This window comes from Leptopilina boulardi, unplaced genomic scaffold (genome assembly GCF_019393585.1).
Source record: "Leptopilina boulardi isolate dan_hultmark-lab unplaced genomic scaffold, ZJU_Lbou_2.1 LbouV2_155, whole genome shotgun sequence".
In the NCBI taxonomy this organism is placed as follows: Eukaryota; Metazoa; Arthropoda; class Insecta; order Hymenoptera; family Figitidae; genus Leptopilina; species Leptopilina boulardi.
The window spans coordinates 590,035-602,183 of NW_026137702.1; the positions used below are offsets into that span (position 1 = coordinate 590,035).

Here is a 12,149-nt window from a genome sequence, read left to right on the forward strand (position 1 = left end):
TACATTTTTTGTTCGAGACTCCCGGGTTAAAACTTTGGCGGTATTCCCGATCAATTATCTCGCAAATTTAAATTTTTATAATTTTTTAAAAAATTTATCTGAGTGTAGCTCAGCATCCGCTGGACCAATCAAAAAGTGCGCCATACATTTTTTGTTCGAGACTCCCGGGTTAAGACTTTGGCGTTATTCCCGATCAATAATCTCGCGAATTTAATTTTTCGAAAATTTTTCCAAAATGTTTTTTAGTGTAGCTCAGCATCCGCTGGACCAATCAAAAAGTGCGCCATACATTTTTTGTTCCAGACTTTTTGCTCAATTTTTTGGCATTATTCCCGAGTCATTATCTGGCAAATTTTTTTTTTTTCGAATATTTTTTCCTATTTTTAGTGAGTGTAGCTCAGCATCTGCTGGACCAATCAAAAAGTTCGCCATACATTTTTTGTTCGAGACTCCCGGGTTAAGACTTTGGCGGTATTCCCGATTAATTATCTCGCAAATTTAATTTTTCAAAATTTTTTAAAAAATTTATCTGAGTGTAGCTTAGCATCCGCTGGACCAATCAAAAAGTGCGCCATACATTTTTCGTTTGAGACTCCCGGGTTAAGACTTTGGGGGTATTCCCGATTAATTATCTCGCAAATTTAATTTTTCAAAATTTTTTAAAAAATTTATCTTAGTGTAGCTCAGCATCCGCTGGACCAATCAAAAAGTACGCCATACATTTTTTGTTCGAGACTTTTTGCTCAATTTTTTGGCATTATTCCCGAGACATTATCTCGCGAATTTAATTTTTCGAAAATTTTTCCAAAATGTTTTTTAGTGTAGCTCAGCATCCGCTGGACCAATCAAAAAGTGCGCCATACATTTTTTGTTTGAAACTTTTTGCTCATTTTATTGGTGGTATTTCGGATAGAGCTGTGCAATGTTTGAATCGAATTGTATTTTGTTCGGTTTTTAATGACCCTGACTCGAATTTTGAACTTTCGACATTCTAACTGGACTTACTGGGATGTCGGATTTTCGACATTCGAACTGGGCTGACTCGGATGTCGAATTTTTGTAATTCTAACTGGGCTCGAATGTAAATTTATTTCTTTTTATATAAAGGGTAATTAAAAACAAATGAATAGGTGTAAATTTTATTTATTTAACATGAAACAAGAAAACTTTGGTATAAAACAAAGTAGTTGTATTGCATTGACAGTAATTCATAGCTGGTTTTTCGAAATAGACATTAAAGTGGACGTAAAAAATTCTTCATATTTAAAACAAACATACCCTAAAGAGATCCATATGTAGAATTTCTCATAGAATTTATAATGTAGATTTTATATAAATCTACGAATTTGGTTTGTTTCCAAATAGACTTTGTTTTTGATAAAAAGAAATTTTTAAATCCACCTTATTTACGCAATGTTTTTTTAAAGTTGTAATATTTGAGAAACATCAGATCAAAAATTCACTTTTTAACATATTTCTAGTATTTTTTAATTGAAGTTGATAGTAAACTATAAACTACAATTAAATATTTGAAATATTGTGAAATTAGATTTGATTTTACTGATGACACTCAACAATTGTACAATATAGCACAAAAAATGTTGCCATGTACGAAAAAGTAAAAAATGGATTATTTTTCATTTTACTTTTCTTCTTTTTTTTTTTTTTTTTTGTAATCGTACAATTACGCACTAAGCAGCTTAAGAAGCTATATTTTTTATAAGATTTATTAGCTGATAAAGTAACTGCATTTTATTTAGTTTTAAGCCTAAAAAATTTCTTTTTTTTTAAAGCGGCAATTTCTTTTACTGACGATGCATTCACGATGAAATATATTTTCATTATTTTATCGCGATAATTATACAAATTACAATATACATAAGTATAAGTTAAGAATTATTTAAAGCAATTAATGATTAATTATTTTCATACATATATAAAATACCGACAAATACAACACATAAACAAAATACCAATGAACTTAATATTATTTTCAATTTTTGATACACATCTAACAAAAAATGTAAAAAAGAGACAATTTACAGAAAGTGATAGTTTCAATTTTTTTTTTTTCATTTTATATACAATTTTCGTCATTTATCATTAAATTTGGAATTTGAAATTGGTTAGGATCAATCACTTTGATTTTAATATCATCATTTCATTGTATTTTGCAACATTATCAGAAATGTGAAAATGCCGCTTTACTTATATTGATATAATAAGAACGGTTAGTCGTATGGCAGTTGTCTAAAATAAAACTATACTTATCAATTTACGATATCCTGGGTATATTTTTTTCGAGTACACTATATAAATAATTCGACGAATTGAAATTGAAAATAAAATTCATAGAAAATTGAAATTTTCCATGAATTTAAATTTAAATTTTCAAATTCGACAAATCAAGTCACGTGTATCTTTTTTTTTTAGTGCTAGTTGACTATGTTTAAATTTTTTTCTGAGATTAATCGTGTGTTTTTGTTGGTATTTTGTTTTTTTTTAGATTCAAACGCGATAAGCGAAAAGTTTTACGAGTCTTACACAAATCGTAAATAGTTTAGTTTATAATATTATTATTATTTTATTATTATTATTATTAATATTATTATTATAGTTTTGAGTACTGCTATATCTAATAGCACAATTTAACACATATATACGACACACAAAAAACTGCGCAGCATTAAAATCACATCGATGACAGAGGGTGCGTCGTCGCAGCCACCCCCAAAACACCGATCGTCAATAGTTTCTAAAATGGTTTTTAATAATTATTTCAATTATCAGATTAAATCTTCATACAGTCGTTTAACATTTGACATTGACTAGCTTTCATTTTTTTTTTTTTTTTTTTGTAAAGAAAGAAAATTATTTTTATTATTTTACGGTAAATAATTATTTACTAAAAAAAAAATATTGAAATTTTTTTTTAAAAACTAGGTTTCATATAATTAAAAGTAAATAATTAAATGAATAAATATTAAAGTAATGTAATTTTTGACCTTAGGAAGAAAAAATATAAATTACAAAAAAAAAATTGACAAAAGACTACAATGAAAATTTTTCCTTTGAGAAGGGAGATTTTGAATCTTTCTTTCATTTGTTGAATTTTCTTTTTTTTCAAATGAAAATAAAATTCCAAAAATTACACCTACTTCTCGCAGAAAGCAAGATTTGTAGCCTTCTATAAAATTTGTTTTCATTTTGACATTTACATTTTTTGTTCGGAAGATAAAAAAAAAAAAAGAAAATTACGAAGTTGGAAGCATGTTTAGAAACATTTTTCCAACATATTTTGTGCGAGATACTTCGGAGAATTTGAAATATTCTTACTAGCCTATAATTTAGTACTCAAATAACGTTATCAAAATGGCGAATTTAATATGGCGGAGAAAAAAAATTTAAAAATTAGTTCAATATCAATAAAAATTATTAAAATTTTTTTTTTAAAAACAAGATTTAAACTTCTCCTTCTCACAGAAAGCAAAACTTTTAATCGTTGTCCTAAGATATAAAAATGGAGATTTTGTTCCAAATAATAAAAAACAATAATTACTAGACTAGGTCTTTAAAAAATGATTGAGTTTATATTTGCTCACTAAGAACAAAATTTAAACTCCTCCTTCTCATAGAAAGCAAGGTTTTCATTCCCAGTTCTAAAATACAAAATTGATTCAATTATAGTAATAATAATAATAATGTAATAGGAACTTTTTTTCGTAACATTTATAAAATTATGTTGATTGCTTTCGGAAATAAAATTGAAGAGTACGGCACTGAGAGTATCATGGCGGATTCAGACGTCACGTGACTAATTTTATTCATTTTTTCCCCGCCATATTGGATTCGCCATTTTAATTTCGAAATTCGTGATCGGCGATCCTAAAATTAAATAATTTTAATTCTTATACAAAAAGAAAGAAAATCAATGTCGCCAGTTTCTTTTCAGAATCTTTGTTTCTTTTTTTTTTTTTAATCCGACGCAAGAAAATTATGGCTGCCGATCGACGCATGGCACATAAACAAATGTGACATCTACATTATACTTATATAGCCTAGCAGTAATACCATTGTAAAAATGACCTATGAGCTTTGTAATACGCACGACGTCTACAATATTTTCACTGGTTTTTCTTTTTTTTTGGTTTTATCTGAACAATATTAATTTTTTTTTTTCGCGAAGATAGCAAAAATTTTCTACTATCTAAAAAATTGTTCTTTGGTTACATATTTTTTGTTGTTGTTGTTGTAGTGTTGTGCATTTTTATAATTATCGTAGACATCGTTGTGTAATACTAAAACTCGCAACCATCTGTTCGATTAAAGTTCTGAGCTATCTACGCATACTCGTTATAATTATTTGCATTTTGCGGAACAATCGATTGTATCTGTGAAATAATGTTCATCGCAACCGTACAATGCTCTAATATCACAAAGTAGTAACGAGGATGATTTTTTTTTTTTTTTTTTGTGTAAATATGAGCATAAATTGTACGGGCTATGACCGTATGACGGAGTCATCTTTTTTTTTTTTTTTACCACATGGTGATTTTTTTTTTTCATTTTCATATCATTCGTCGGAGACACAACCTTCGTTACAAAATTATAAATCGTTGGTCTATAAATCACGGCAGTGTGATAGAACTATGAGTTAAATATATAGAAACTAAGTGAAACATCTAAAAAAAAAAAAAAATTCGGACCCTTAAAAATTGAATTAAATGCAAAAAATTAATTGAATATTAACAATAAATATGCTTGATAATTCATTTTTTTTTGTAAACATTATTTAATTAACGGAAGAAATAATTTAATCTTAAAAAAAAATGAGCAAATAACATAATTTTCAAAATTTGTACTGCAAATCTTTGAAAAATGCAATTTTCTTGATTTCATTCATTCGTTGCAGTTTAAAAATTACTTAAAATGGAACTTAAAAAAATGAAAAACTCAAGTGGGAGCATTTTACACCTTGCAGTTAATATCACAGATACATAAATAATAGAGAGAATTATTTTCAATTCTTTAACACTGGGAGATGAAAACTTAAAAAAAAATTAGTCTATAGACTTCTTTTTGAATCTATAAGAGTTTTTTTTTACAAATAAATTAACGTTCAAAAAAACGTTTTTTTTTTTAAAAATTGTTCAGTCAAATTTTTCAAAAACTTTGTTTGATAAAGAGAAATATCAAATTTGTTTGGCGAAAGGGTACCGAAAAGGTTGTTACTTTTTACGTTACTATAGATCTTCGTCTATGTCTTTATCGATCAAATATAATTTTTCGACAATAAATATTAATCTTATTAGAAATTCTAATTCGTCAATTAATTATAAATGTAGAGTTAAAATTGTTTGAATTTATAGTTTAGTAGTACGTAGTAGTAGTAGTAGTAGTAGTTTTAGTGAAATAATAAAATTGGGAAAGTGTTTTATTGGGTATATTAATATACCCGTAAATTTTTATATGATCTTATAAATGATCATATTGAAAATTTTGAACAATCTACGTAAAATTGTACATGAAGAAAAAATTATGTTTCACTTCAATTTGAAAGATGGAAGACGATAAGCGTTTTACAGATTACACTGCCACAGTATCGTAGGGTGTGAGGAGTCCCCCGTGACTACTGAGGGCGGCGTTGGTTTGCCTGGAGGGTGCTTCGTTTCTGTAAAAAAAGGAAATTTATTAATTAATACATTTTTCAAATATAAAAAAAATTTAATATATAAACTAATATGTATTCTAAAAGATGAGTAAATTCTTTATTTACAATATGATGGCTGTAACAAATTTTTTTAATGTATTGTATACAAAAAACTAAAAAGGTTTTTTTTATTGAAGCATGAAAGTTTTAAAATGTTCAATAAATATGATCGCTTATGGTGATTCAGGGTTTTGAACACGAAGCCGTAAAAAAAATTTCTCCAAGAAACAAACAAGAATTTAATTTTATGAAAAGTTTGTCAGGCACCAGACGACATAAGGTAGACAGTATTTATTTATTATAATAAAATATTTATTTAATAGAAATTCTTTTTTAATTTTAAATGTTCGTCGGCATTTTTTAATTTTTAATAATTTTAATCTCTCAATTCTAATTTATATAATATATAATAATAATTATATAATTTCTATTAACAAGTAAGGCCCAAGAATGGTGCCCATTGTCGGCACCGCGTGCTTCTCGCTGAGATTCTTCAACGAGACGCATGCGTCCAAGGCAACACTCCAGGGACGCAACAATAATCAAACGTCCCCTGAAAGATGTAAAAAAAATCAAAATTTTTTTTGGAGATACATTTTTTTTTTAGTATAAAATGTAGATCTTCTTCAATTCAATTATTTAACAAATTTTGAACTAAAATGATTTTTCACTAAATAAATTATTTTTAATAAATTTAATGAAATACATTACAAATTCAATTATATCAAAATTATTTTTCAATTAAAATTTTTATGAAATTTAACAACTGTTTATAATTTAAAAAAAAATATATCACAATAAAATTGCATTATTTTTTAAAAATTTCAATTCAAAATAAACTAAAATTCAATTATTACACGAAATTTTAATTCAAAATCAATTAAAAATCCAATAATTATCCAAAATTTTCAATTCAAAATTTAATTATTTACCAAAGTTTTCAATTTAAAATGAAATAAAATTCAATTATTTTCTAAAATTTCTATTCCAAATTAATTATCCAAATTTTCAATCAAAAAATGAACTTAAATTAAATTATTATCCAAAATTTAGATTAAAATTCAATTATTTCCCAAAATTTTCAATTCAAAATGAACTGAAATTCAATTATTTTCCAAATTAAAAATCAAATCAAATTTCATTATTCTCAAAAATTTGAATTTTCAATAATTTGAATTTAAAAGCATCTAAAATTTAATTATTTCTAAAATTTTCCATCGAAATTTTTTTTGTTTGAAATTTAATAATGAAAATTATGGCCAGTGTGTTTCATGTTAAATAAATTTCATGTCAAGTGATTTAGGAATGACAGAAATTTTTTTTCTCACCCAATAATCGAAATTAAATTCGCACACAATTCATTTTTAACAGAATTTAATCTCTTCTAAAGTTTTTAAAAAATTTTTCTTAATTGTAAATTACCAAAAAAAAATTGCTTTCCAATGTTGAGATGATTTTTAATAAAACGGTTATTTCCTATTAAAAGTTTAAAAAAGCAGTATAAACATTTGGGTATTAAAACACTATTATATTTATAAATTCTTTTTAAATTTCATGATACCTTATATATTAGTTGAAAAGCATTAAAATATGTTTTTTTTTTGACTAAATTGCAGTTATTGGATGAGAAACAATTTTACCTTGGTATTTCGTATCCAAAAAATGAAAATAAATTTTCAAAAATAAAAAAAAAAGTTGATGATGATGATGAATATCTTTTTACCTGAAACCCCTCTAAATGGTAAAAACAATGATAATATGAAAGAATTTTGTATTTATGGTCCTATAAATAAATAATTTATATATTAAGCATTAGATGATGGATGACTGAGAACTATATATGAATTATAATATGAAATTTTTACTCTATTTAGTATTTCTCTAAATATACAAAAATGGAATGAATTATGGATGATTATAAATAATGACTGTGCAAAATAATTAAATTTGAATTACTTGAGGATATGTGAAAAAAAATAAAATTGTGATTTAAAATAATATAATATACATTTAAAAAAAACTTTCTTCGTGCAAAATCATAACTATTTAAATGTACAAGTAGAAAAACGTGAATAATACAAAACATGCATTTTCAATATATCTTTTAATATGTCCTAATTCTAATATTAACTTTCATTGCATAATTTGTATAAGCATATGAGCATATTACTGTGTAACATAATTGCAAAAAATTGATTAGGCAAAATTAAACCTAACAAAAATTAAAAACTTCTAGTGCCTGTTATTTTAGGGGTTTCAATAGGTAATAATTTATTAAATTTCTTAATGGAAATTATTGTAAAAAATAGAAGATGTACTTTCTTTTGGTTTTTAAAAAATAATTAAAATAAAAATTATACAACATACTAGTGCATTTTAGTGAACACAAAAAGTGCTTATCTCAACACATAAAGCAAATTTTTTTTTTTAAATTTTTAAAAGAAATTGTTTTTAAATATTTCTTTAATTGTGATGAATAAAAATAAATAACCTGTAAATAATAAAAATAAATTCTGCATTAAAAATAAGCATTACAAAATTTTAGATGTTATTTTACAACACAAAAACACACATGGCTATTAAAGCAAAACATAACATTGTTTTTAGATATAACATAAAATCATTTCACCGTGCACTACTTAAAAACGATAAAAAAATTATGAGAACTAAGTTTTATACTAAAAATTGTGTAAAATAAATTCAGATAAATTTTTTTTTTTAATACAAATAATATAAAATTTACTTTCTTTAAAATTATATTAAGTAAATTTGTGAATATTTTTAAAAGAATTTTATCAATTAGTAGAATTTTGGTGCAAAATATGAAGAGGTAAAAGACTTTTTTTAACATAACATATTTTAAACATATTTATTATAATATATTATTAATATTTTAATTAATATTAATATTTTTTACATTTAATTCAGTTGAAAAATTTATAAATCGTTTTGTAAAAAAAGTAGTGCAAATAAAAGGAATAAGCAAATGTTAAAATTCAATTAAATATTTGTTATTTTTTACTAACCTCTCAATAAGTTTTCTCATTTCTTCAGTTGACATACCATCCTTGGTTCGTGAATTCACTGAAATAGAAAAATATAAAATCCAATTCACAAAACTAGTTCTACGACGACACTAGCATGCAACTTAATTGCTCGTTCAACATTGCTGCTTTATATAACATTACATACGTGAAAGAGACAAAACGATAAAACGCTAATTTATGTTAAAAATAAAGAAATTTTTTTTTAAAGCTGATAAAATATTTAAATATAAATATATAAATATATTTATTATATATTATATACATTTACCAAAAAACACCCGAGTAAAAAAAAATCAAACTATAATTCAATGAATTTTTAAAAACTATTCCAAAAATTTTATCTAACATTATATAGTTTAAAAAATTGATACTAGATTCTTAATTAATTAATAAATTTATAATTTTCACTGTTTTGTTATAAAAAAGTATAATATTTTCATGTAAAAATAAAACCCATAAATTAGCGTTTTCATCTACTTAATAAGAAAAAAAAGTGGATTGACGGGATTTTTTTTAAGGATTGTTAAAATTGGAATACTTTAAGGCTGCACTTTATAATTAAAAAAAAGGTTATTGCTGTACTATGCACTTTTTCTGGGAAGATTAGTTCTCTTTGGAGAATTTTTTTTATCACAAAAGTAATATGTCCAAGACTTAATAATCAAGTCCATTTCATCTGTAAAACATAAAGCAAATTAGGAACAATATCACGTTCCGTTTAGTGTCTCAAATACATTTGTTTAAAAAAAAATGTCATCCATTATCACCTAATGAAGAATAATATTGTTAAAACGCAACAAAAAAAAATTAATATAAAAAATATCCTGAATTTGTTCCAAAATTTCGCATATATAAATTTCAATAAATAGTTCAAAAAAATTTAAACAATTTGCTGAACAAATTTTATAAGAAAATATAAAATAGAATCTATCAATCTTTCCGAGTCAAAAAGGAAAAAAATTAAAACACAATTTTTAACGTTTCGACGGTACTACAGAACTGCAAAAATTTACTATTTCAATGTTACGCCAATATTTATACACTACCGTCCGAAATTGTGCGAACGCTTACACCGCGAATCATTGAAAAACATACTCGCGTGAAAATAAAGATAACTCTGAGAGAAATTAACGTAGAGACTTCTCTCTTATAGCGTTGGAAAGCTTATTAAATTTCGAAAAAAATGATACCTATTTGAATGAGATTGCTTAAATAGGTTTAAATATATCATGTTACAAAGTTGAAAGAATAATTGTAATTTTTTGCTTATTTCCTACCTTGACTTTAACCTCTTGCATAGTCCAGGAAAATCGACGAAAAAAATTGTCCTTTAACATAATTATTCCTTGAAATCTAAGCTTTCCATTGATTCCAAGAACAATAAAAAATGTTGACGGGTTTGCTAGTAATTGAAAAAAAGGACGAGCGTGCATGAAAAAAAATTCGACCGTCAATCGCTCGATTTTCCCGTCTCGCTGCCTTTTTTTTTGCCTTTTTGTGAACATAAATTATTTGTATAACGCGAAAGATATCATAATTGTGTTATAAGTTAATTATACAGTTATTAAAATTAAATAAATGTAATAAAACTTATATATTTCATTATTAAAAATTTCAATTTGAAAAACTTATACAATGTTTTTGGAAATTGAATTTTATGTTTTCAAATTATTTTTTTACAGTCAATAATCGAACACATAAATTTATTTTTACTCGGAAAGATTAATAGATTCTATATTTTATTCACTAAACGAGTGACAACTTCATTATCTTATATTTATAAGAAAATAATCAGTGGCAGAAAATATTTTTGTAAAAGTATACTAGAAATTATTTTACATTGTGAACAAAAATAATTTCAATTAGGCATTAAACTTTTCATCCAAGGTTTAGGAACAAAGCTTAATCTTTCATTAAAAAAATATTTTCCATGTAAAATACAAAGACAGTTAGTAGCAATTAGCAGTTAGTGACAAAAGTTTTGTTTGTTAATAAACAAAGAAAAAAAAACGATTGATTAATTAGCGATAGATAAAGGGATGTTTTAGAATATAAATTTGCATTCTTAAATTCATCGCAGGAAAAACAGTACTTACCGCCATAGTTACGATTAATTAGTTGATCTCGATCGCATTCTGCTTCGCTAATTTCATTACTTTCTTTGCTGTCATTGAAGTTAGAGCTATTGGGATCGTGATTTCTTGGTGGAGGTGGTGGTGGTTCAGGTGAATTTGACATTGGAAGATTGCGAGCTGATCCAACACTACGACGACCAACTGATCCACGAGAACCATAATGATCATAAGGAGCTCCATATTGTCCATATTGAGATCCATATTGATCTTCTTCGGGAGCACAATTTGCCGGATCATCATATTCAGGTGAGAAAACATTAGTCTGCATACTACCGCCTTGTGATGGTACTCGTGAATAACGTCCACCATTTTGCCTAGGCTGAATAAGATTTAATATTATTATTTTATATTTGCTAATTTCTGTTAACATTCCTATTTTTGTTGTTAACAGAATTTAGGGATTTAGAAATTTTCCGCATTTTTCTCGACTGTTTTTCAATTGTGTAATTTGTTAATAAATTATTTTTGCCATCCACTTTTCATAATAGTAAGGGACCCCATGATGCTAAATGGAGATTTTCTCGAGCTTCATTGAGACGATAATATTTTATAGCTTAGATGATGATGAAAATAAAAGGTTATATAAAGTTTTCCCTTTCAGTGCTGCGTTAAGCGTATAAAAATTTTCAAAAATTTAAAAAACACAATTACATGGAAATACTTGAGCGTGTAAGATATAAATGTATGGCGCCATTGAACACTGAGATTTTTGGACTGTTGCCGAGAACTGGCGAAGAAGTCCGAGCTAGAACGAAGTGTTTAGTGTGATGATGCCAGCCGAGACACGAAAACATACTTGTCAAAATCTGTATTAAATCTTATTTTCTTTTTATGTTAATTTCGAATTATATATTGTATCATTTATATTTAGAATGGCGATAATATGTAATATAGTTTACAAGTAATGAAGCGAAACTGATAATTTTATATTAAGATAATGGAATATATTTTTTCATTATATTTGTGTAATCTTGTTTAATAAAAATTATAATAATACAAGATTGTGTGTTATAAAAACGAGTAACAAGTGTATTTTTAATAACAAATTAGATTCAAATATAATATAATATTATTATCACATCACATCATATAATTTTCAAATTTACTTAAATTGGTATCTGTTAAAAACTAATTTAATATTTATATTCAAATTAAATATATTATATTAATATTTCTATCGCAATCAATAAAATATTTCCATTTAATACATAATTTTTATTGATGATAATGAATATTTTCCAAGTAATAAATATTAAG

General features: G+C 25.3%; 1 protein-coding gene across 50 annotated transcripts in view; it reads right to left on the bottom strand.

The window, feature by feature from the left end:
- Positions 1 to 1,127: 1,127 nt before the first annotated feature.
- Positions 1,128 to 12,149, bottom strand: part of LOC127276916 (cell adhesion molecule Dscam2) — an 89,037-nt gene continuing 78,015 nt past the window's right edge. For all 50 annotated transcript variants that reach the window (XM_051297652.1, XM_051297651.1, XM_051297658.1 and 47 more), the window contains exons 25-27: positions 10,854 to 11,211; positions 8,737 to 8,794; positions 1,128 to 5,671 (exon numbers count right to left, since the gene is read on the bottom strand). In XM_051297652.1, the coding sequence (XP_051153609.1) occupies positions 5,587 to 5,671; positions 8,737 to 8,794; positions 10,854 to 11,211 (501 nt within the window). In that variant the 3' untranslated portion in view covers positions 1,128 to 5,586. The remainder of the gene's footprint in view (positions 5,672 to 8,736; positions 8,795 to 10,853; positions 11,212 to 12,149) is intronic.